The sequence below is a fragment of the Cottoperca gobio genome, chromosome 10, assembly GCF_900634415.1.
Source record: "Cottoperca gobio chromosome 10, fCotGob3.1, whole genome shotgun sequence".
Classification (NCBI taxonomy): domain Eukaryota; kingdom Metazoa; phylum Chordata; class Actinopteri; order Perciformes; family Bovichtidae; genus Cottoperca; species Cottoperca gobio.
In genome coordinates this window covers 20439787-20466017 of record NC_041364.1, presented here as the reverse complement: position 1 = coordinate 20466017, position 26231 = coordinate 20439787, and the positions used below count along the sequence as shown (strand labels likewise).

General features: G+C 41.0%; 2 protein-coding genes across 5 annotated transcripts; both read right to left on the bottom strand.

Annotated features, from left to right (window-relative positions):
• Window positions 1-2090: 2090 nt before the first annotated feature.
• ap1ar (adaptor related protein complex 1 associated regulatory protein) lies at window positions 2091-13491 on the bottom strand. Of its 3 annotated transcripts, none has more exons than XM_029441434.1 (10): window positions 13267-13491; window positions 11762-11810; window positions 11637-11663; window positions 10558-10583; window positions 10366-10462; window positions 9624-9722; window positions 8698-8762; window positions 8206-8276; window positions 7933-8055; window positions 2091-6166 (listed from the first exon to the last, which is right to left on the bottom strand). In XM_029441434.1, the coding sequence occupies exons 1-10, from the start codon at window positions 13335-13337 to the stop codon at window positions 5895-5897; spliced, it is 900 nt and encodes a 299-aa protein (XP_029297294.1). In that variant the 5' UTR covers window positions 13338-13491; the 3' UTR covers window positions 2091-5894. The 3 variants fall into 3 exon arrangements, with proteins under 3 accessions (XP_029297294.1, XP_029297296.1, XP_029297297.1); XM_029441436.1 differs by having other exon boundaries at window positions 8698-8759; XM_029441437.1 differs by lacking the exon at window positions 9624-9722 and having other exon boundaries at window positions 8698-8759.
• A 638-nt stretch (window positions 13492-14129) lies between these two features.
• cfap100 (cilia and flagella associated protein 100) lies at window positions 14130-26208 on the bottom strand. Of its 2 annotated transcripts, XM_029441712.1 has the most exons (16): window positions 26137-26208; window positions 25098-25169; window positions 24946-25017; window positions 24753-24850; window positions 24391-24604; window positions 24247-24311; window positions 19377-19540; window positions 19214-19294; window positions 18871-19055; window positions 18187-18271; window positions 16607-16649; window positions 16327-16481; window positions 15649-15778; window positions 15320-15522; window positions 15003-15096; window positions 14130-14741 (listed from the first exon to the last, which is right to left on the bottom strand). In XM_029441712.1, the coding sequence occupies exons 2-16, from the start codon at window positions 25135-25137 to the stop codon at window positions 14616-14618; spliced, it is 1755 nt and encodes a 584-aa protein (XP_029297572.1). In that variant the 5' UTR covers window positions 25138-25169; window positions 26137-26208; the 3' UTR covers window positions 14130-14615. The 2 variants fall into 2 exon arrangements, with proteins under 2 accessions (XP_029297572.1, XP_029297573.1); XM_029441713.1 differs by lacking the exon at window positions 26137-26208 and having other exon boundaries at window positions 24946-25014; window positions 25098-25132.
• Window positions 26209-26231: the final 23 nt, after the last annotated feature.

Below are 26231 nucleotides of genomic sequence, written 5' to 3'. Positions count from 1 at the left end.
ACATTCGTGATTCCATTCAATTAACTACATTTTTAGCACGTTCATTTGTTTCCTGCATTGACACTATTAGTTTACAGTGAACATTTAAACATGTTTGCTGATATTAAAGTTAATTTATTTTCGTAAGTTATCGCTCTATAGATCAAAAATATTCTTTACAAGCATAATAGTTTGTGAGATGTAAACTGCCCAGAAATATATATATATATATATATATATATATATATATATATATATATATATACAGATAAAAATAGTATTGCAAAAAGAGAAACTTATGACTCACGTACTGTATCTCAAAGTAGTGATTTAATATCTAAAAATAAAGAGTTTCTCATTATTTCAAGATAAGAAAGTCATTATTTTCACAGTTTTACATTTTTGCGATACTATGTCATTATTTTGAGAAAGTGCTATATTTCTAACAACATAACAGAAGATGTTATGGCACAATGTTGCCACAATGCAGCTTACAGTTCACATTGATCCGATTAAATATTCACAATGAACACGTAGTGACAGTGAGCTGATTCTAGGAATAGCACTCTACATGTACTCATGATTCCTAATGGAAACTTTTGTCATATAAAACCCCAAACTCTGGGCTCAATTAATCAAATATTGTATTTATTTATGTGCACAAATCAATTACTATGTCCACTACCTAATCTCTTGTAATAAATATGCAATGACAACGCAGAAATTCCAAGGCAACTTTTATTTAAAGTCCAAGCTGCAAATGAAGCACATATCCAGCTGTTCACTCTCGGTGCAAAGTTGTAAAGAAAAGAGAACTCCATCCTTGTAGGGTTCATGTTATACATGTGCTCAATCTAGTCTAGTTCTGTACCACCATCAAGGGACAGATGAGTGATAACAGAAACATTCTTTACTTATAGAACAAAAAAGCTTTAGCAGCTGTTTGTGAAACTGCCAAATATCTTGTGCAATGCGATTAAAAACGACATCACATTGTTGCATTAACTGGTCATAAGCGTCACTCTCTGTAACCCAATGTATTAGTAATATATTGATTTTCAGTATCAGTGTGTGATTTTAAATGAAAAGTATTAACTTCACATGTAGTTTGAGTGTTTCACATTTTACTTTGACTGTTCAGCCATTGTGTCTACGTCTTCCTCTTAAAAAAAAATAAAAAAAACAGAAACATGAAATCCATCACTTCCTGTCTACAAAGATTTATTTTTAAAAGCAAAGCGTGTTCAGAACAGCCAATGAGTAACACTTCGATCATGAACTGTCAGGAAGTTGAATCATGGCTATATTTTAAACACAGAGCAGCAAAAAGGGACAAAACAGATCAAAGAACCATTCCTGCAACTTGAAGCAAATAGTGAAGCTTCAACCTCAGTCAGCCGGAGGACCACTGTGGATCCTTTTACTGCTGGCTGCATGTTGTCCAGTAAAAGCTTCTGCTTTAGCTTTTAAAATGAGTCTGAGCTGCAAGAACTGTGACCTAAATATTCTGTATGTGCACTGTATCTGATGCACTGACTACGAGCTACTGTTCTGCTAGTTACTTCCATTTATTCTTTGCATCATTTTGTCTTTACTTTGATTTACTTGAAAGCAGGACTGCACCGAATGTCATTCAAGGGTTCTATTGAGGTTTCTAATGAAGCTTCAAATGATGTAATCAGCCTTGAAAAAGAAAAGGTTTAGTTGTTGTGGATATATAAATGTAATTGATGGTGCTGTTAGATTGCTGCTGGACCGCCCCGTTAATACAGGCGAGTCCCTCCCTTTGTGTGCGGCAAGCGGGAGAGCACACACTGTTTTTAAAAAGGCTAAAAATCAACAAATATGGATTGAAGCAGAATATTTCCTGAGATAAAAACATGTTGTGAACTACAGAAATAAATAAATCTACCTTTTTTAAATAAATGTTAACTTTTACAACACTTCAAACTATTCGGTACAGCCCTGCATGAAAGCAACACATAGCACGCTTTCCCCGAAGCTCAAATTCAGTTGTGCAGCCTTTAAGGAGATAAATACATTCAAAGGAAATTGAGGTTTGTCTAAACCATACAAGTTTGTGAATCATACGAATGAGCAAAAATCATGGATACGATACTTGTATCAACTTTAATAAAAATGATACGTTGTACAGTGTAAATAGGCTTTGGTGGATGAGCTTACAGTATTTTATGGATTCCTAAAAAAGAGACTCAAACCCCTGAACATGTTCAACTGAGCTGTAAAAACACAAAGAAACAGTGCAATGAAAATGAAAGGCAGCCCAACCTCTGGTCTTATAACGCAGCCATATAGTACCTCTAGTTAAAGTTCTCTCTGTGGAACATCAGGAGCTCATAGAGAGCTCAGATCTACCTACTTTTTAAACTTGCATTGTAAATTTGTAATGTGTATTGTGATGTTAAGTAAAACATTGACTTGGTTTAGATGCTGCCTGTAGTCCTGTAAACTTACCAGTTACTTCGGTCCGTCACCCTTATGTCTTGTACTTCAGGCGATAGAATCATTCTGACATTAGGCCAGTGGGAAATATCGCCTTGAAAAAGACTCAATTCACATAAAGAATTGACTTCCACTGTTAAGGTGAGGCCGTTTCTGTTAAAAACATTAATTTGAGCCATCCTTCGTGTACATTTGGTCATTACAGTCAGTGCATGTGATGCCCGATACATTTTTCTACAATATATTTTTCCCTCTCAGGCTCAGTGTGACAAAGGAATGTGAAGTTGGTTTTATTTGTACAGAAAGTTACAGTGATTAATTAGAGATCATGTAATCACAGCAAAAGTGTGCGTTCAAAACCAGACTTTTCTAAAAATAACACTCAAATATTAAAGAAGTAAATTGAAAATACAAATCAACCCGTGTCTCGTCTTCACACTTCCAACAGCAGTGCACATTTCTCAGCTCAGCTTCCTCTTCAAGCTGAAAACACCAAAGTAAAACTCCACACACTGGAGCGCAATCAGCCAACGACCTTTGATTAAATAATCATGGTGAAAAACTAATGTCCCATGTATGTGATGGTCAAAGCACAAGACGTAGAATAATGTACACAGCAGCATTAGATGCATTATTATTACTACACCACACATTAATCTTTTTCATCCAGACTCACACAATCTCCACAAAGTATTGCTTTCATTATAAGCAGTGAACAACAACAGGATTATGATTCATGAATGTCTTTAGTTTAGAGCAACAGTTATTACACTTAATGATTTGTCCCCTGAATACAAGCCGAACACCAAATGACAGCAATCAGAAATCATCAGAATCTTTTTTTAAAGCTGGTAAATAGATTTGTTTTTAATAAAGATTGTCTTGTGTGATGTTCCACCCATGTTGTATATTCTGCAATCATTTCCCAGTAGCTCAGAGCAATTATCCATAATGTCTATTCTTTAGCTTTACCCTTGTTTAGATTTGTGACTGAGAATAATAATAATTATGTCTATGAAAAAGGCCAGTTTAGTTCATATATTTGATGGCATAAGGAACGTGAACTGTGGTTTGCCGCCAGCTTTGCCAATCATAGATAAGTATATGGTAATTATGTAGAGATGCATAAAGACCCTGTCCTTAATAATCCATATATTATGTTTGTGGTGCAGATGTTGTGGATGTCATGGTGCCTGGCAATGATGTTGCTCTTCTGCGCTATTGTTTTGACCTTTAAAAAGATCTAATAAAATCTTAAGTGTCAAAAAAGAACAAAGGCAGTCTAAAACCCAGATGTCCCACGATGAACCAATAGGCCTTTTAGGAGGAGGATGTGCTTAATTAAGTTGTTTTATAAAAAGGTCTATTGTTGGCAGATGTTACTTATGGAAAGTTCTATATTTAGAAACATTAAACCACTGAGCACATTACTGCAAATGGACAGTGAAAGTGTATTTATTTTTATGAACACGAGGCCGTTAGCCCTGAAAGACCGACACATTTAATCAGATATGAAAGACTGCATTTGAATGTAAATGGATGTCTCATACAGCAGGTACTCTATTTGTTGATCTATTAAAATATCAGAAATGCACATTACAGTTAAGCAGGTTTACATTTGATGGGTCCCAAATTGGCAATTTTACTGAGAAGCCTGAGTGGAGTGGGAGCTTTCTCTTCAGAGTGCATGCACTCACAGCACACAACCTATGCCTTATTTGCGGGTGCTGCTGCTTGATGGCATGCTGGGCACCCAGGCGGAAATCATCGTCAAATAAATGACACAAAAGTGTGACTGAAACGATGTTGTGCAATAAATCCATGATTTAGATGGTGATAATATCCCATCTTCACCCGAGCGACTGTAGAAACAATCCTGGGTCTGATCAAATGTTGAGACTGTATTATTACACTGAATCAACACAATTATTGTGTTTAATATTTATTCCTTGATATGGAATTCAGTTCCTTTCTTGCCATCATGCAACAACTGTATAACACTTAAGGTGCAGAGACTGAGGGCTGAGCGAGGACTTTTGGATTTTGTTGGTGCTTTTTTTCAGTTTGTGTGTTTTCTCCACACACCAAAAGGACATGTGGGAACACTTCATTGCCACAGACCAATGCACTGGAGATGCATCACACTGACTGTCTGCTGCTGCTAGATAGTAGGGGTGTAAATGTTTCGTCATGATACAATATTATATCGATTCCTTGGGAAACGATATGATATCACAAAGTCTGCCAGGATGCGATATCGATTCAGTTGAGTTCAGGGCCTGCGATCGATACGAGACGATATATGCACGTTTAACACAATCATGAACTCACAAAAAGCAACTCAAATATGATTTGAATAAAGAGTTATTCACCATCAAGTGCTACATTTTTGTTTAAATTAAAATATTGTTATCAGTAAAGAATCTTTGATAAGGGCGTGTCTGAAACATGATATGATCGATTTTTTCCCTTTGCACTGATGACATATGATGTATTGTTGCACCCCTACTAAATAGTTAAGATAGGTCAAATGCAGAGAAATGTCCATGCTGGGATTTAAAAAGTTACTTATGGAACTTCCCTCTCCCTACAACAAATTAAATATGTCATATCCATTAGTGATTATAACACACAGCGTTAGAGTATCTTGGCATTTTCTGTATGATCACCTGGTCACCATCTGTGCATCGACAATAAGCACCGAGGGCCTGATCAGACAGAGCGCGTTTTAGAAGTTTGGGGTGACTTTTTATAGTTGTTGTCAACGAAGGCACTTTGCTCGCTGCTTTAGCGTTTTTCTGCTCCATGAGCCTCGCATCTTCGCAGGAGTGCCTTAAACGCCTCGAGTTGAAAAAAACTTCAACTCAGAGCAGAAAAATGTCAGACATCATTGGCATTTCTCCTAAGAATTGAGCCTTGTGTGGTGGCTGCTGCTGGATACTTGGGAGTTATTTGGCTTCACCAACGGTCTGAACAGAAAACAGCCTGGAGGTAAATTAGTTGTTTTCATTAACTTAAACTGTACCATTAACTAATAGGTAGCAAACATTTCATGGTTCGTGTTCAGATATGTTAGCACTCATTTGGTGGATGCCAAGAAAGAAAGATAAAACTCTTTTTTTATTATTATTATTTTTTAAATATAAGGCTCTGTCTGATCGGGGGCTTACACAATGCGTCAAATGGTAATGGTTGGTAACTGAACTGATTAAGTTACAATGCATAAATGGTCGGCTAATATGGCAAATGAAGGCACTGAAAAAATGAGTATTTGATAAAAAACATCACTACACTGTACTGTAGTGTAGATATGCACAACAGATTCCTGCAGCATCAGTCTCATGTTACAGAAATATGAAGAACAAGTATGTAACTTTCCATTTCATGAGGCAAAAAGGTGGTGGGCTTTGACATGAAGAGGATACAACAAACGTCTCCTTTGGTGCTGGATACTATCTGTCCTGGTTGTCCAACCTGAGACCGTGGTCTGAGGCGTCCTCAGAGGGAGTGTCTAGGACAGGATTGACAAACCCTTCAAATTCAGTGTCTGCACTGTCCTCTGGAAGGGTACTCACAAAATCATTTTCCCACTCCAGTGCGTTGGAGTCCTCAGAGGCCGAGGTCGGGCCGCTGGTCATCTGTTTGCCGCCAGGCTTGAGGGCTGCACGCAGTATGTCCTCCTCCGTCCGAGACCTCTCCCAGGCTGGAAGTGCACGATTGATTCCTACAATGCAAGGACACCAGCTTTCATTCTGACAGCCGAAGTCACGGAAGTCAAAAACTGCTGCAGGCAGTAATCTGGTGGCTCACAGAGAAGCCAAGTAACCCAACACTTTATACAACCTCATTTAAAACATAACATACTACATTTGTTTCATAGAACCTAACTTAGATGCCATTTATGGATATTAATTAGGGCTGTAATCAACCTAAGAAGATCTTGTTCAATTGAAATTTCACCAACTGATCTGCACAATATCCTAAAGGCCCTGTCACACATATCCGTATGACAGAAACGTATGACGGCGCATACGAAAATTTGTCAGAGTCCAAATACGTCCAACTTTTCACCGCATCGGAAAAGTGAACATATACAGATACACATGTCTAACCTATTGATAGCGCATCACTTACTTATACAAAATGTATCAGACGAATGCTCAACAAATGCATAAGATATACAAAAATATGGCGTATACAAAATATGGGCAACACGCTGGTTTACGTAGATATAAGGTACAAGTAGGATTCATTAAGAGCTCACTGTGTTACGCTGGGGTGCGTTGTTGAACGCTGATGTTTTGAGCATGTTCAAAACTACCGGACGTAACCGACGTGTGCTTCATAAGATATGCAGACGTTACGTTAGACATACATGAATACGGAATACCTACGTGACTACGTTAGAGGAACGTTAGATGTAGGCTACGTCGGCTGACGGTGAATCCTACAGCCAACTTATTGATATCGAGTGGATAACCTATTCCTACCCTATGTTAAGATTATGCCTGACGACGGAGTAACTTATTAAACGTGTTTCTACAGTACAGCTAGCGTTCAGCATGTTAGCCGTTCTCCAGCATCAGCATGACGTGAACCAGATGGCACTTTTCCAGCTCCGTTGTCCAGACGCTCTGATACGTTTTAAATAAGTAAGTGATACGCTATCAATGTTTGACATACGTATAATAATTTGTTATGTATTCGTTATGTATACGTCAGCTACAACACCGCTGTGGAAAAGTTGGACGTATTTGCACTCCGACACATTATGGGCTACTTTTCATATATGCCGGCATGTTTCAGCCATAAGGAGCTGTACATGTCTGGCGTATTCGGCGTATCGTCTGCGTCCTTCAAACAATCACAACTTACCCAGGTAAAACTGTCATTGTCTAGCAAAGATGTACATGTGTATATGCACTGGGCCATAAATTATACCACCAGCCCCCATGAGGCCGTATGGGCCAGCAGCCCCACAGTGCCCTGCTCTTGAACCATGCATAATAATACAACCCTGTATAAATCATATTCAAATTAAATCAGGTGTACATTATGATATTTGGTGTATTTTAATAGAAACAATTAATGTGAAAAGCAAAACTTAGTTTAAAATCTTTGCTAATTCACATTAATTTAAATTTTGAATCAGTAAAACTCCCAAAAGTCTGGTGACAGCACTAACACGACCAAGATTAAAAGGAAGAAACAGAGTAGTGACCAAAAATGGCACAATACTCTTAGATCAGCTGAATTTACTGTCAAACTTCCTAAATATCACTGATGTTTGTACTGAAAGCACAAAAGGTCGGCTCGGCCTCTTCCTCCCCTCTGTGCTAAAGTGTCATTGGAAAACAGACTCAATCTTGGCTGAGAAAGAACCAGAGCCCTGGTCCGGAGGCAGAGAAAGTTCTGTGATCGAAGTTCTATCAAGCTTTTACAATGCTTGATGGATTAGTGATTTGCGACAAACCCAAATGAAACGCTCACCTTCCTCGTCTTCCCACTCTAGATCCAGCGAGGTGCCGTCTTCATTGGTGGAGCGGGTCTTGGTGGTGAAGTCCCAGCTGCACTCTGTGTTGGGAGTCACCACATTCGTGTCAGACGGCAGTCCTGGAAACAAAGAGTCAATTATTACATGAGGACGTAACTCTTATACCTTTTTCATGGAGATATGCATGAATGCGTTGAACTGATAAGCAGCTGTATGAATGTTTGAATATCATTAGAGCTAATATAATCAAGGCCAGATGGTTCACTTACTGCTGCCCCTGAAAGCGTCCGACTGGGCTTTTACATGATGGAGGAAGACGTCAAAATCCTCACCAGGAGCCCTGGAACAGGCCGTGACAAGAATCAACACAACACAACTGGAAGAGCAGCCTTCCAAGACTTTATAGTGCTTTAATATCTGTTCTGCAGCCAACACACTGTGTGCTCACATCATTAAAATCAATATTTCTGTTGAGGTTAAAAATAAATGTGATTCTTTTTTTATGCCCAATAGCAACAAATGAAAACATCTGAGGTGTTGATAGATGGAGTTTAATACTTATTATCAAATGACTAATTTACAAGATGCACATTCTTCTCTGCAGCTGCCACAGATGAAACGTATTGCCCTTTTATAAACATCCAGCATTACTAAGTATAACTACTTTAGTACGCCTACTAAAGCCTATGCAGAGCCTCATGACCGCAGCGTGTCCTCAGCCACACAGCTATCCTGTTGTCTAATGAACTTTAGTGACTCACTTTCTTTGCTGAGTTTCACCGCTGAAGCCATCTGCTTTCCCCCGTGTCCTCTGGGCAGGCAGCTGCTAACAAAAAACCCCACAGATCAAGTAAAAAGAAAGTCCCGTCTTCTCATAATGAAAATACAGACTTTATTATTAATAATAATTTAGAAAAAAAAATAAAAAATGTTGGTGCCATTTAGGAAACATGTGAGCAATCAACAAAAACAAAGCAACACCAGAGAAGCAGTGGAATGAGGCATGAAAATAAAATAAATCTCACACACTATAAAAAGCCATTTCCCCTGCAGCGAGCTTTTCCCTAAAGAGTATAGGAAATATATAGCCATGACATTTGTCTTGCTGCAATACCATTATACTCCAATAGTCCACCTTTCTGTTTTTGTGATGCTGGAACTGTAATGACTGTAATAGCCAGACAAAGTAATGGTTTATTTGCAGCATGGGCCTCATCTTTTTCCTCATTTCACTGCTTGTACTTATGAATAAGAGTCATTGCAGGTTGTATGTATAATAACACTTTAGAGCTTCCTGTATATTATACATCTACTACTGGCTATGATATATACATAAATGTGACTTTCTACTATAAAATGACTGAAATACTGATAGTTAGCATTGTTCCACTGCAGCTATGATGTACCTTTAGATTTTACTTCTTTCTAAGAATACTAACAAGTTGTTTGTCAGGTAAATTAAGCACTGAGACAGACAACAGTTTCCCCAGCTGGGGAAAACAAGGACATGTACAAGCACAAAAACAAGACTGAACAGAGAAAATATCCCTGTGTCCCTTTAAGACACAGAAAGCCAAGGACTTGAAATGCTGGGACGCCCCTGCACAGGGCCAGCAGTTAGAGGAGAAGTTGTTTTAGCCAAGCGGTAAGTCAAACTGGCAGAAGGGAGCGCTCAGTGCCGCCTCACCTCCTTCAATTTTCGTTCACGCGCCAACCTGGCAGCCTCGCGCTGGGTGGCATTTCTAGCCTCCTCTTCTAGCCTCAACTTCTCCTCTTGTGCCTCTAACTGAGCAGAAATAACAAAATGAAACAAACACAAAACACAGAACAGAAAATTACAAAACAGAAAAAATGCAGCAAATTAAAAATAAAGGCAAAATTACGATGCCGTATTAAGGCCATTGTAGGTCATTTTATTTGAATAATAATAAAAACATAATAGCATCAGGACTTTGAAGAGACATTGCCGTGAATTCAGAAGAAAACAGAAGACTGCTTTGGATGAGGAAGGATATTTCCATGTCCCATCCTGGTGGACCTCCTCACTAACGTGTGGCATTCCCCGTTTACCGGTGGCGTCTGTGGCGTGATGCGGTATATCTAACCTAGTGAAGCGATGTGGTTCAACAACAACACTATTTTTCCATTGTTTTTTTAATTTTGATTTTCATCTTAGAAAGTGTTCTCGCAAATTCATGATTTAGGATTTTTAATTAGTGAGTTTTTTCTGGTACATTTACATCTTTAAATCTCAGAAATGTAGACTTTTTCTCTGAATATTACCCCCCCCCCCCCCCCCCCCCTTTCCTTACCTTGCTGTTATTATCTTTTTTTTTACCTACAATGTCCATAATATGGCGTCGCACAAAATAGGTCTAAAACATGAAATGAAATAACAGTGGCTGTAAATCAAACAAAGACTGTCTTACCGCCGCTTGTATCTTCCGGTCGATCAGGATCTGATTGTCGGAGAGCGCAGTGTAGCGGTGTTCTTTGAGGTTCTTGATTTCATCTTCATTGATGGGCCTAATACATTTTTTTTTAAATAAAAATACTTGCAGGTAAAGTGTTGTTTTTAAAATCAAAGAATACTCATGAATATGTTTTTTTTAATCTCTTACCTCGGGCAGGGCTGCGGGCTCTCAGCCTGCAATGCAACAAACACAACAATTTACCATTACAGCAATGGATATCAGTGTCAAATTAATCTTCTCTACTGCACTGTTTGACTCAAGTGCTACTGGTCTGGGACTGTGCAGACAGTAATCGAGTTACTCCCACAGTGATGCACAGTAGCGCCCATCATTTGTATCCATCACTGGAGGAAGGCTAAAGGACCTGACACACCAAGCCCACATACAAGTACTACTTTGTCTTGGCCAAAAAGTTGCACTTGAACACATCCAACGACTACAGTAAACGGCCAACAAGCATGAACGTACTGCGCCTGGGTGAGTGGCAACAACTCTCCACACCAGCAGGCGGCGGTAGTCTTTATTCATCACTCAAACGAGGCAGCCAGAAGACCTCGGACTGCGTATATACAACCAAGAAATTGTGTTTTTCTTCCATTTTCATCGTGCTGATCAGTTTGTCTTCAATTGCTTCATTCCAGATGGCCATGATGTTGTAAAAAAATCTTGTATTCATATAAGATGAAAAATAAACACCTTCTGTGTGTTCCCTCTCGACTTAAATCTTTTGTTTGCTTACCTCACGTCCATTTCTCTTCTCGCTCACTGATTTGCTAAAGCTGAACAGCCAATCAGAGTGATTTATTTTGTCTCCGCTGCCGATTCAACATGCTGAATGCGCGCGGAGACTGACGGCAGGGCCAAAAAATGCAAACAGCGCGGGACATACTGCAAAAACAAGGCCAACAGACGCTCACCAACAGCCAGACATTGAACAGACTGCTGATATCGGCTTGGTGTGTCACGGCCTTCAGAGAGGCAATTCTGACAGGAGTCTGAAAGTTTAAAGTATCCTGGGATTACCAGCACAATGCAGCTTTTAATTAGACTAAACGTCTTATAAAACGCTCACTCAGTCTTTTACAATTTAACTGGTTCCAATAGAACAATAAGAGAGTTGAGAGAAAACTCATTAACAATATTTGTACTATAAATACTATAATTTCCTCAAACCTTTTTAAAGCTCTTACTTATAAAAGAGATCATTATAACAAGATCAGGCTTACCTCATCACTCTCTACCAGATTTTCAAACTGCAAAATTAAAAAAGACACAATTAGACATGCAACATTATACTGAATAGTCATCATTAAATGGCAGAAAACAATGCTCGTAAATGTACGACTCCTACCTCTATTGTATAATGTTCCCCTGTGGTGGTGCTTCGGAAGTATTTTGACCTGTAGGAACAATTAAGAGTATGAACCCACTGGCAATAATCTGAAAAAGTATATGATGCTTTAACATTTAATAGGAAAATATATTTAATAGGCAATTTCACATGACATAGTTGTATGAGGATTACATTATACACCACCGTCATCAAAATGAACTTGCATCAAGAAATGAAAATCAATTGTGTTCCTGGTAGATCAGGAGCTGTGGCACTTTATTCCAACATTAAGATCATTTATTGTAAACTTCTTTGCCTGTTTTTATGGAAATGATGTGGACAATGCATGATTAAAACTCACTGCACAGTGAAGAAATGTCACAAAAGTCCCAACCAAGAGTCAACTTCTGTGACGTTACACAACATAACATATGCTAAAACTTTAGCATCCACCCCAAATGCCAGTGATCTGCCGTAAATAAACTGCTGAATTTAACAGCAAGAAAAGCACAGGTGTAACTAATAATATTAACGATGGTTCAGTTCCATTTAGGTGTCCCAGTAAGGGAACAGGGCCCTACAACTTAATCCATTGCGGCCTTAATTAACATTATTGATCACCTGTGTTTTTTGTGCTTTGACATGTCTGCAGTGAAATAGGTCTATTGCTCTCTTTTGCCTAATGTCTTGATTAAGTTAAGATTTATTTAAGCTTTAAGATATCCACCTCATGTTTGGGTAAAATAATTTTACTTAATATAATTTTCTTTAACTTTATTGAGTGTGGCACAAAATCTAGCTCTACATGTTATAACTCCAGATTTAATGAACTAATGGGAGCAAGTAACGTATACATTTACAAAATTTTAATAGGTTTCCAAATTTCCTTTAGAATAATTTACCCTATAAATATACTGTATCTGTCAGCTCCAATGTGTAAACATATGCAAGTGATGACAGAGTGGAACTTATTGGGCAAGAGCAAGCCTTGTGTATTCTTAACAAAGGACAAAGTCAGACTGAAAAACATAAATTATTAACCTTACATTTGATGACATAAAGGCCTGCTAAAAACGCAAGAAACAGACAATTGGGTCCCAATATATGCAACAAGACACATTGAACTACACACATATTAGTCTACAATCATTGTTATAGACTTGTTAAACAGCTGTTGCTTAGTGCGTCCTTTATGCTAGTGCTAATCTAATTTGAGCTAGCTAAACTACATGACCACTGTTGACAATAGGGGTGGGGTCTGCATGCCTTATGGCACTGGCTGACAGCAGGTTAGACCCCAGAGACCCTACCATAGCGTAACTAGTAGCTAACTGACTGCCCTTTACCTCTGGGTTACATCATCACCACCAGGCTCACACACAGAGCTGTCAATACGTCTTAAGTGGTGTCACTGCTCGGCTAACCAACTTTGAGCTAATGTTAGCAGTAACCGGATGCGCTGCTGCTTCAGATGATGCTTTCATGCTAGTTAGCTCACCTAGCTAATGTCATGTTTCACTCACCCGCCTCCTCTCTGGATCCTGTTGGCTTCTCTCCTGAAGAGCCCAGCACAGTATGCCCAGCAGTTACCCATCGCATTGTCAAAATATTACTATTATCTAGCTTCCTAGCTAGTACACTCCTGGCAGCTGCTGGTGCACTAGTGTAGGTAGCTACATCTCAAGTCCTGCTCCAGCAGCCACTTCCTCATCCTCCTTCCTCTCCGGTTGATGACAGAGCACGCAGAAATGTTCAACACCACCACCTGCTGTCGTTTTTATCAATTATGACGAAGCTTTAAAAGAGAAAATGTAGAGACAGTATTTGAAAGTCATTTTGAGAGGCAAGAGTTATAGGAATTGGAACCAAACTCTCCTTTGTTAACAGAATACAATTAAAAGTCACAAATGTACCAATAAACATTTGACAAATTATTTCTACAGCAAAGAGAAATTATATCATGGGGGAAATGTATATGAAAGCTCCCATTTTTCTAGTTTTCATAGGGAAACAACGTCCAATATACATCCGTGTACATCCAATGTACAACAAAAAGTCTGCAGAAAGTTCAGTCGTCAGTTTATTAATTTTACTGGTGAAATTTCACATCCATAAAGCCAAGTTCACGTAGTCTCGCTCATCTTTTGAACTTCTCAGGATTAAAATGAGAAAGTATTTTGAGTATATCCAAATGATATCAAATAAGAAATGTGTTCATAAAGTTAATATGCTGCAGGAATTGTTTTGAAGAAATTAGATTTACATTTGTTACATTATTATTTAAGTTGTTTAATCCATTTATATTATTGTCTTTTTGTGTTCTTCCTTTTGAAATGCTTTATTACAACTATCCTATGTCCTGCTACCATATTGAATGTATCATCTATTGAGTAGGAGTCAAGTCTGTTATGTAATCCTCATTTTATTATGATAAAGAGAGAAAAGAAAAGACAGTATTTGAAAACATATTGCACCAATACAGGCAAATTTCAATATGAGCTATCAGATCATGGATGTGTGTATTCACTGATACAAATTAGACCTGTAGATTATATCGAGTCAGCAACAGAGCTGTAGTAAGAAAACGTGTTTGATAAAAGAATGTGCATTTGATCATAATCATCTAGATATTTAAAGTGCTAATGTTTAACATTTTTACAACCAGGGACTCACTGCAATCAGACTTCTTTATTGTACTTTACATTATTATCTTACACATGCATATTATTGCTTGTCACACTATAATGTATGATATTGTTGTGTTAACATTTCCGGTGGATTCTATTTGATTTTATGTCATGAATATGGAGTAGGCAACTAAATATCCAATAATAATTTTCACTTTAGGAATGATTGCACTCTTTCTTCTACTCTAGCCTACGTCCTCAGAGGTGAAGAGGTAGGCATGCAGCTCATCTTCAGCAGGGGTGTTGTCCACATTGCTGACTCTGACCTTCTGGGCAACAGGCTTGCATCTGGGCACGAGCTTTCTCCCACTCTGAAAGAAAATGGACGAGAGCTAAGTTAGTTTACTTATTTTAAATGTTTCAGTCTTTAGACAGGTTCTTATTTCAAAGTCTGTAATCCATCAGGATGAGCTTCTGTAAATGTTCTCATTCATTAAAAGAGAATGTATGAAAAACTATGTATAAACTCATTATTTTTGTCTTTTTGTAATGAGCTGTGATGTGTTTCAACACATTTCACCCAAATCATAGCCAGTGCCACACATTCATTATTAATGCAGCAAACAACTTACTATTTTCTTGGAGTCAGCCAGAGATCTCTCCAGGTACCTCCTCATCCTTTCCTTCTGTTTCTCTCTCTGCTCTCTCAGCTTCTCCTCACGCTGCCTGCAACATGATGAATGAAGAGAGAGTACCTTTCAAATAACATGCTACTGTATCTCTTAGTTTGGAAATAACATATTTAAAGAAAAACATGTAATGGAAAACCTTCCAGGAGTTATGTTGTGATGATTGCCATTTGAATTTAGAGGCAGCAATTCATTTGTTGCTCTATCAACTTTTTCTTTCAGGCAAGAAGAGTCAGCAATGTATATCGACTGAGACATACCTGCTCCTCCTCTCACTGTCCTTGATGTTCTTCATTATCTCTAAGCTTTCCTCAGGGATGCTCTCGAGGTTCTGCAGCAGTAAAGACATGCGGTTCTCAATATTGGCCAGCTTCTCCAAGGTGCTGAGGTTGGTAATTCTATCATCCACGCAGCAGCGATGGACCTCCACCACCTTCTCACCCAGAGCCTCCAACATGACGTCCTGCAAGCAAGAGGAGGAATAAATGAAGAGGAGTGGAGATGATCTGCTGCTCAAAACTACTAATGCAACATGATCTCAGGGTGTTGATACCATTCAGGTCTTGGATTAAAGTTGCTGCTTCCTTACCTGGTCTTCTGTGTTCAGTACGACATGGAGCTGGACCTTCTGTCTGAGCTTGGCGCCTCTGGTCTTCTCTAAGTCGATTCTGTGGTTCATGTCGTTGATCTGCAGTGTCAGCTGCTCTTTGTCCTTTTCACTTCAGACAGAAACGTTTCAGCATCCAATGGATGTGGGAAAGTGTTTCAGATAGACCCAATTTGAATAATTCTGAGGGTATCTGAAGATGTGAGGAAACTACAACTGCCACAGAAAACGCTTCCTGGTACAAAGCAATCAATCAATGAATCATACTTTATTTACAGAGCACTTTTCATACACAAAAAAGGAAACACAAAGTGCTTCACAAAAAAATAAAATAATGTACTTATCACTGTAAAAACACTTATCCTGTTATTTTGGAACAAAGAGTGTGAGGCTGATTATGGGTTAGAAAACTAGTGTTTTTCTTATAATTGTTATTATTGCTTTGTTTTGTTAATTACTATTATTATTGTTTCCATTATTTATTTTATTATTATTATTATTATTATTATTATTATTATTATTATTATTATTATTATTATTATTAATGTAGTAGTATAAGTGAGGCTCCTGCAGAGTTCAGGACAGCAAATGATTCTTCTCCTGATAAAGCAACAGGAACATAAATCATTCATTCACAGAGCCTTGACCCATGATGCTTACATCTTCTTCCTGGATATCTCCATGGACTGTCGGAGGTCTTCCAGTGTCCCTTCCACCCTCGTAGAGTTCTGAATCAGAGACAAATTCTGCTCTGTCAGCTCTGTCACCAGATTCATTAGCTGCTGGGGATCAGTGAAGTATAGCTCTGGCTCATCCTGTAGAGGTGACAAACAAAGTGGGCGAGATAGGCCCGCTGTGAGTTAATACTGCAAAAAGGAATATTATAGATCAAAAGCGTTGTTAAGTCAGAGAACTAGATTTTCAGTTTGGGAAATCTGACCTCATATTCTGAGCTGTCACTTTCCAGTTTGGAAGTTGTGATCCTGGAAGGAAAAAGAAGGAGTTTGGAGTCAAGTGAAAGTTCTTGCAGCAGCACGTAAAGGATTTCTAATTAATTCAAAATGCTACCAGCCTGCTGTTTGCTACAACAGAGAGAAAATTAATTGTGAAATTATGTTGAAATTTAAATTATTGGTCAGTTTGTATATATGGTGTCGCTGTGTTAATCTATAATATATATAGCATAGGTCTTCAACAGGGGGTCCACGGAGGTACTGCAGGGGGGGTCGTGAAATTGTTTGTAGATAAAGCAATTTTTAATTTGTTTGCTTTGCCATTCACATTCCCTCCTCCGCTGTACTTCGCGAAGGGCGGCGACACACACCTACAGTCACACACCTACAGTCACACACCTACAGTCACACACCTACAGTCGCACCCCCCCGTCGCACAGACCTCTTCAAGCCTCTTCTATACAATATATACAGTAGGGTCCCTGCACCACGCTACACCAGTTTGGGGGTCCTTGGCCTGAAAAACGTTGAAGACCCCTGATATATAGTATCTAAAAACCTATGTATGGAAGCCCTGAGGGGCAAAATGTAATTCTGGTTCTCCATTCAAGTCTGAACTAAATAGTTTTCTCTCCTGTATTTATGAATTTAGATTCTTTCTAAAACCCTTAATCTTTTTTTTATATCTATGAAAAAAACAAAAAACCTGTAACCTGCCATTCATACATTCATCTTTCATTAGCGGCATTCATTTTTTTATAGTTTTTTACTTTATATGTTTATTCAGTAGTCTGTATATCTTTAGTAATAAATAAATTCTTCATTTATAAAGAACCTGATTACGTGCTCTTGTGTGTTTGAAGTATTTACGCCTCTGTACACCGAGTGAACTCCATAATAATTTCAGATTTTGAGATTTTTAATTAATTTAATTTTAATTCATTTTAATATTGATTTTATCTATTGGTGCCCCGTGATTAAGTTAACTTTATGTATGAGTCTTTTATTTGAAGTAAACTTTCAGTTTCAATATTCTAATTGGAGTGCTTGCATTTGACCAAATTAAATAAATACTTATTCAATAATAATGGAGGAGAAGCTTGTTTTGGCCATGTGTGTCTATCTTGAGCTGTCAGACAGACGTCATAACAAAGACAGAAAAGCCTATTTAAGGGAGCAGAGCGTACTGTCAGATTGAGCGATGACAAGCTCAGCCATACAAAGTATGAAGTCTCCTCCGGTTGGTGCTCATGGTGAAAAAACTATGTCAATCAAATAGACAGTAGCAGAAATAGTGCGCTGGGAACACTTTTTTAATGAAAGTGGGAAGAAGCACTCCCCAGCGCCCTGCCAGCACCCTTCTGCTGTGAAGCACTTTGGGCTGCAATTCTTGTATGAAAGGTGCTATACAAATAAAGCTTATTATTATTATTATTATTATTATTAGTCTGCCAAAAAAGAAACTATGTGGACACACACCCTTATTTAGCACTGCAGTAATGTGTATGAATGTTAGGATGTGCATCAGCCGTCAATGATGAAGGTGGGTGTGTTGGTGTTTCCTCACAGTGTGTCGCTGTGGGCTGAGGACAGCCCGCTCTCTCTGATGGAAGGCAGCTCTCGACCTGGACTGGAAGCCTTGATCTCCAAACCTGTGTGCATGTTATCATCCACACCATCACACTACTATACATATTTACTGTCACAAAACCGCCTGTTTTCCTTTTTAAAATGTCATTAACAACTTTCACAAATGGAAAGATAAGCTACATTGTTTATATTACAATTTCATTTTCAAATTTTATTCAACATTTGAATATTTCCCACTGAACAGGATACCTGCTGTTGAATAAAATTTGAAAATGAAATTGAAAGTAAAAAAAATAGCAAATGAGAATTGCTATTTTTATTTTTAAATTGTTAGAAAATTGCATTTCCATTATGACTAAATATTGCTTTCATTAATAGAAAAAAAAAGACATTTGAATATTGTCCACTGTACAGCAGGGTAAGACTTTACACATTAAATGACAAACTGCTTTTCCATTTATTCTAATATTGTCATCGCCTATAAGAGTATGTGCAAATGAAAATGCAAATTGTATTATTGGATTTTCATTTGAATGTTTACTCAAATAACATACATATGTGGACAATAATAATGCTTTTGTGGAATTACATTTTAACTTTAATAAGGCTTCCATAACTCGGTCCTTATCATCTCTTTTGATTCACTTGGTTTTGTACTTGCCGTTCCTTAAAGCTGACTCCTCCGGCTGCCTGTTGTGCTTGTCCTGAGCGTCTCCGTCAGACTGGACCTTAGATTTCAAAGCTTTGGTCTTCTGTGCCTGCTGCCACTCTGGAGGAGACAACTCCATCAGAAGCTCCCTGTATCTCTTGTAGTCTATCAGGATTTCTTCAAACTTGGCGAGCTCACTACGCACAAGAAAGACCACATGACATGATAACAATGTCCATCCAAATGTATTCACCCTTATTTATAGTTCCTCTCAGGGTAAATACTTTTATGCACTAAAACATGGGTAACGTTCCCGCTCATACATTTTAATTATACAACATTATCAGAGTGCGACCTTCTTATGGTTATTATTTCAGCAGTCAGTTTCTTGATCTCAGCATTCTGCTCCTGTTTGGACTTGGCCTCCCGTTCAAAACTGACAACAGAGAAACACAACCGTTTGCAACGTGACTCTTTAAACGTCCAACATGCAGAAAACTAATAACATGTCTTCTTACAATGTTCTGGCCTCCACAGACTTCTTCTCGTTCTCCCTGAGGAACTCTTCAAAGTTGCGGTTGTCTCTCTCGATGTTCTTCTCAAGTTGCCTCAGCTGCCTTTCCTCTTTTGCAATGACGTCGTCCATCTTCAAAATCTCGGACCTCTTCATCATCAGAGATAACTGAGGAGAGGAGAATGAGAAAAAATGAAGCAAGCCAAAGCCAGACTTCTTTTTTATTCACACCTTCTTCCTCCTGGGTGTGTTATGCTAGAAGGGGCTATTAGGGCTGCACAATGTATCAGTTTCTTTATCGTCATCGCGATAATCACATTACGAAAGACTGTGATATTCCGCTCAGGGAGTTTGTGTTAGTTGAAAGACAATATTAGTAGAAAACTGCACTTTAAAATGTAACTTTCATTTATTTGAATTGGTGCTTTTTGTGTTTACTCCACCTTTACTTTACCTCTAAAGGCTTAATACAACTTTTCAGATATGTAGTATGCAGTATAAGTATACTCCACAAGAGCTGTAATCAGACTAAATTTCAGAAAAACAAACAAAGTTTTTTTTTTTTTCAAGATTACTGAGAGCATCAGACAGCTGACAGAAATCAAACATTCAAAAAGCATCCGTCACAGTAGACTGAGAAACTGAATCCAGATCGTTGGCATGTGTCCACCATTATTAAAGGGGACTGTGGCAGTGGGCCGTGGTCGTGGTGCCGGCTGCTGGCAGAGAGGTGGGAGTGTCTCAGCCGAGGATCAGACAGCTGGACACAATCAGGTCATCAGTCACCGGATATAAGCGTGGTGGTAACCTGGTTCTGTCTCTCGCAGTAAGCTGGGTCGTGGAGGAGGAGGAGGAGGAGGATGATCGTGTTCGCGTTCGCGTTCGCCAGAGGACTTTGGGAGGGAGGGAGCGTGTTGTATTGTTTTGCCTGGAATGGCTAAGACTAAGGCTGTGACCATTACAAACTCTTTGTTTTCATTTGAACATGTGTGAGTGCAGGAATTGCTCACAGGGACATGTCTTGCTCATGTTCAGGTTCATACTTGTATTTGGGTTTCTACTAGAACATGTAACATACTTTAGTGTTTAAAAACTCATACTGTCAGTCTGAATATACCTGTATTCAACCTCTGTATGAAATGCTCCGTTTTAGCGCCTCTCTTTAAACTTCCTGAAAAAAGCTGCTCTGATTGGTCAGTGTTTCTGGGTCTTTTGCATCTGCCCTCTCGGGGTCTCTGCTTCATCATTGCAACTGTGGAATGACTGTAATGGACTGTAGCGGCACATTCTAGCTTTTTATATAAGTATAGTTGTGACATCACGGCCTTAGAGAAGTCCTAACTGATCGTTTAAAGGTACAGTTACGGAATACGGGCCGTGTGCATTTCTACGTGGTTTTGAGACTTTCACAGTATTTATATGGCACTTAGACCGGCTTTATCATTTTTGAAGAAACATGGGTATCTCCATCCATCCATCCATCCATCGTCTACCGCTTATCCGGGATCGGGTCGCGGGGGCAGCAGCTCCAGTAAGGAACCCCAATCTTCCCTTCTCCGGGCCACATCCTCCAGCTCCGACTGGGGGATCCTGAGGCGTTCCCAGGCCAGTGAGGAGATATAATCTCTCCACCGAGTCCTGGGTCTTCCCCGGGGTCTCCTCCCAGCTGGACGTGCCTGGAACACCTCCCTAGGGAGGCGCCCAGGTGGCATCCTTACTAGATGCCCGAACCACCTCAACTGGCTCCTTTCAACGTAAAGGAGCAGCGGCTCTACTCCGAGTCTCTCACGGATGGCTGAGCTTCTCACCCTATCTCTAAGGGAGACGCCAGCCACCCGTCTGAGAAAACCCATTTCGGCCGCTTGTACCCGTGATCTCGTTCTTTCGGTCATGACCCAGCCTTCATGTCCATAGGTGAGGGTAGGAACGAAGATCGACCGGTATATTGAGAGCTTTGCCTTCTGGCTCAGCTCTCTTTTCGTCACAACGGTGCGGTAAAGTGACTGTAATACCGCCCCCGCTGCTCCGATTCTCCGGCCAATCTCTCGCTCCATTGTCCCCTCACTCGCGAACAAGACCCCGAGGTACTTGAACTCCTTCACTTGGGGTAATGGCTCATTCCCTACCCGGAGTAGGCAATCCACCGGTTTCCTGCTGAGAGCCATGGCCTCAGATTTGGAGGTGCTGATCCTCATCCCAACCGCTGCACACTCGGCTGCGAACCGATCCAGTGACGGTAGAAGGTCACAGACCAATTAGGCCATAAGGACCACATCATCTGCAAAGAGCAGCGATGAGATCCTCAGGTCACCGAACTGCAACCCCTCTCCTCCACGACTACGCCTCGATATCCTATCCATGAAAATCACGAACAGGATTGGTGATAAAGCGCAGCCCTGTCGAAGGCCAACATTCACGGGAAACGAGTCCGACTTACTGCCGAGTATCCGGACACATCTCTCGCTTTGGGCGTACAGGGATTGGATGGCCCTCAAAAGTGACCCCCTTCACCCCATACTCCCGCAGCACCTCCCACAGTATCACCCGGGGGACCCGGTCATACGCCTTCTCCAGATCCACAAAACACATGTAGACCGGATGGGCGTACTCCCAGGCCCCCTCCAGGATCCTTGCAAGAGTAAAGAGTTGGTCTGTTGTTCCACGACCAGGACGGAATCCGCATTGTTCCTCTTCAATCAGAGGTTCGACTACCGGCCGAACCCTCCTTTCCAGTACCTTGGAGTAGACTTTACCAGGGAGGCTGAGAAGTGTGATACCCCTGTAGTTGGCACACACTCTCTGGTCCCCCTTTTTAAATAGGGGAACCACCACCCCGGTCTGCCAACCCCTAGGCACTGTCCCAGACTTCCACGCAATGTTGACGAGACGTGTCAACCAAGACAGCCCCTCAACACCCAAAGCCTTCAGCATTTCTGGACGGATCTCATCAACCCCTGCGGCTTTGCCACTGTGGAGTTGTTTGACTACCTCAGTGACTTCCATCAGGGAAATTGACGATGATCCCCCATCAGCTTCCAGCTCTGCCTCAACCATAGAGGGCGTGTTAGTCGGATTCAGGAGTTCCTCAAAGTGCTCCTTCCAGCGGCCGATAACCTTCTCAGTTGAAGTCAGCAGGGTCCCACCCTTGCTGTACACAGCTTGGATGGTTCCTCGCTTCCCCCTCCTGAGGTGCCGGATGGTTTTCCAGAAGCACCTTGGTGCCGACCGAAAGTCCTTCTCCATAGCTTCTCCGAACTTCTCCCACACCCGCTGCTTTGCCTCTGACACGGCAGAAGCTGCCGCCCTTCTAGTCCTTCGATACCCTGCAACTGTTTCCGGAGTCCTCCCGGATAACATAACCCGGAAGGACTCCTTCTTCAGTCGGACGGCTTCCCTGACCACCGGGGTCCACCACGGTGTTCGAGGGTTACCGCCCCTTGAGGCACCTAAGACCTTGAGACCACAGCTCATCACTGCAGCTTCAGCAATAGAGGTTTTGAACATCGCCCACTCAGGTTCAATGCCCCCAACCTCCACAGGGATAGCTGAAAAGCTCCGCCGGAGGTGTGAGTTAAAGATCCCCAGGACAGGGGCTTCCTCCAGACGTTCCCAGTTCACCCGCACTACCCGTTTGGGTTTACCAGGTCTGTCCAGAGTCTTCCCCCACCCCTTGATCCAACTCACCACCAGATGGTGATCAGTCGACAGCTCCGCCCCTCTCTTCACCCGAGTGTCCAAAACATGCGGCCTCAGATCAGATGATACGATTACGAAATCGATCATTGACCTTTGGCCTAGGGTGCTCTGGTACCACGTGCACTTATGAGCATCCTTATGTTCGAACATGGTGTTTGTTATGGCCATTCCATGACTAGCACAGAAGTCCAACAACAAACGACCGTTCGGGTTTAGATCAGGGAGGCCCTTCCTCCCAATCACGCCTCTCCAGGTGTCTCCATCGTTTCCCACGTGTGCGTTGAAGTCTCCCAGCAAGACTACGGAGTCCCCTACTGGAGCCCCCTGCAAGGCTCCATTCAGGGTCTCCAAGAAGGCCGAATACTCAGAACTGCGGTTTGGGGCATAGGCACAAACAACAGTCAGAGTTTTCCCCCCCATAACCCGAAGGCGTAGGGAGGCGACCCTCTCGTCCACCGGGATAAACTCCAACGTAGCGGCGCTCAGCCGGGGGCTAGTGAGTATCCCCACCCTGGCCCGACGCCTCACACCTTGGGCAACTCCGGAGAAGAATAGAGTCCAACCCCTATCCAGGAGTACGGTTCCAGAGCCAAGACTGTGCGTGGAGGTAAGCCCCACCAGATCCAACTGGTAGCGATCCACCTGCCGCACTAGTTCCGGCTCCTTCCCCCACAGAGAGGTGACGTTCCACGTCCCCAGAGCCAGCCTCTGCTGCCCGGGTCTGGTCCGTCGAGGTCCCTGACCATCACTGCCACCCGTGTGACAGCGCACCCGACCCCAGCGGTTTTTCCCATGAGTGGTGGGCCCACAGGATGGATGGATGGGAGGCACCACGTAGCTTCTTCGGGCTGTGCCCGAACGGGCTCCGTGGCAAATCCGGCCACCAGGCGCTCGCTGTCGGGCCCTCCCTCTGGGCCTGGCTCCAGGCGGGGGCCCCGGGCTTCCTCCGGGCAGGGTCTCTCCTTTCCTTTCCCTTTCTTTCATGAAGTCGTTTTTGAACCATTCTTAGTCTGGCCCCTCGCCTGAGACCAATTTGCCTTGGGAGACCCTACCAGGAGCACTAGGCTCCAGACAACACAGCTCTCAGGTTCATAGGGACACACAAACCTCTCCACCACGATAAGGTGATGGTTCCCAGAGAGACCTTTAAGATCTTAACATCTCTTGAAATTATTTACCTCCAACACTGCCTTCCGCCGTTCCATGGAGATCATGTCATGTTTGCTGTCTTTTGTAATGTTTTCTGGAGACAGAACAGACAACAGTTAACATTTACATTATCAAGTTAGCCACAACGTGCACTCCACTCTCTCTCTGCTCACCTCGTTTCATCATGGCCATCTTCAACTCATGTCTGATGGTTGTTTGTTCAGGGAGAACTGTCCTACTCTTGATTTGTTTCCGATTCTTCATCTTCTCCCTTTCATCTTCCTCCTCCTCCACTTGTTCTTCCAGCTCTTTCCTCAGCTTGGCCGTCATTCGAGCAGCGTGGGTCGTCTTCTCATCAATTGGCAAAGCCAGGAATTTACGCATCTCCTGTTCATGGAGGAGAACAGCAGCAGGACTTTAATATGGCAAACAATTTTTTCTGTTTGCAGACACTGTGTTACACGAGCATCACACAGTGTATGTAAAATAACTTATTTGTGTTTACACACACACACACACACACACACACACACACCTCTTTTTGGTCTGCTTTTTCTTTTATACTCAAAAGGAAAATGCTATTGCTGTCTGGCACTTTGAATGGGCTCTGTCGAGTCTCCCTCCTCCTCATGTCTGCTCACAATGTACAAAAGGAAAATTTGTTTGGAAATAAACTGTGCATTATAGTCTTCTACATTCTCATTGTTTCCACTTATTGCCCACTGTACCTGGTTTTCGTGATTTGGCAGCACTGTCAGTCTCTGAAACAACAGTGCGGCCTGGAGAAATCTCTGGTCCTTCTGTTGAAAACACGATCAATCACTGACTGTAATTACACAGTGTCTTGTGTGTGACGCATGGCATTATAACAAATATTTACTGCGATGTGGTGACGACATCTCTGAAGTTACTTCTAGCATCTGGCACCGCACTGGCTCAGCGTTTTGTTTAGCTGCAGGTTACAGGAACAATATATTACAACCTTTTTGTACATGACTAACAGCATGAACACAAATATTCAATTGAAAACTTATATCAATTTTAATACTTAAGTCATTCAAGGCAACACTGGGTGTGGCGCAAAACTACAGTTCTAAACTTTTAACTCAACAGCTTTTTATTTGGATCTTATTGTATATTATATTTGCACCCTCTAAACTGTCTTGTAGAGGGACCGACATGTCGGGCTTCAAATACATTTTTTATTTCAAGTGATATTGTGATAACATGGTGCTCATTCCCAAACCTTAAAGTGGCAATCTTAAGGATTTTCATTTAAATAATTGTCTGTTAAGTCACTATCTCTCACCGAAAGGGGGTCATGCAATGGTGATTGAGCCAATGGCCCACTAATACAAGTATTGTTATATGTATATACTTGCAGTATTACAAACTGGGTGTACAAATGCTGCATTACAGTTTTTCTCTAATATACACACAGAAAATGTAACTATGCACATACTTCTGAAAACAACAACAAGACACTAAATATAAATTCTAAATAAACCAGGACAAATGACTGACACGCAGCAGTCCCAGGGACAGGTAGTATTCCTGCACGTGAGTACTGGTTTTTAGGCAAAGGACAATGAAGCTGCCTACTTAATTTGCTGTTTTGAAAAATAGTTTACTTTTGATAAAATACAGCTGGTTTTGATAAGATGTAGGACTACCATCTGTTTAGAGAAACTGTTTTACTGACTATTGTCTTTAATCTCTTACACATGAGCTTCTGTGTATGTTAGAAATTACAGACATTGTATCCGGGAAGAAGCTAAATTAGGCTAATATGTTAATTTGCTAGTGTTAACGTTAGGTTAGCCCCCGTTTGACTCTCATGAGAAACAGACGGGTACTAGCTGATCACTAACTCTTTTACACACGTCTTTAGTTTGATGTTAACAATAATTTCAACCTACCGCCTGATAAAGCTGCAGCTAGTTAGAGCATCTTCGCCATCACACAACTTCAGCCGGGCCGTTCCGTTTGTGTACTGTTGCCTTGGTAACTGCTG

Excerpts from the sequence above, each read along its gene's own strand:
- ap1ar (XM_029441434.1), bottom strand. The coding sequence starts at position 13,337 with ATGGGTAACTGCTGGGCATACTGTGCTGGGCTCTTCAGGAGAGAAGCC. Across the intron at positions 11,664-11,761 it reads GGGAACATTATACAATAGAG|TTTGAAAATCTGGTAGAGAG; the intron begins GTAGGAGTCGTA and ends TTAATTTTGCAG. Across the intron at positions 6,167-7,932 it reads AGAGTGGGAAGACGAGGAAG|GAATCAATCGTGCACTTCCA; the intron begins GTGAGCGTTTCA and ends CTTGCATTGTAG.
- cfap100 (XM_029441712.1), bottom strand. The coding sequence starts at position 25,137 with ATGCTAGAAGTAACTTCAGAGATGTCGTCACCACATCGCA. Across the intron at positions 24,312-24,390 it reads GATGGCCATGATGAAACGAG|AAAACATTACAAAAGACAGC; the intron begins GTGAGCAGAGAG and ends TTCTGTCTCCAG. Across the intron at positions 19,295-19,376 it reads TCTGTGGAGGCCAGAACATT|TTTTGAACGGGAGGCCAAGT; the intron begins GTAAGAAGACAT and ends CTCTGTTGTCAG.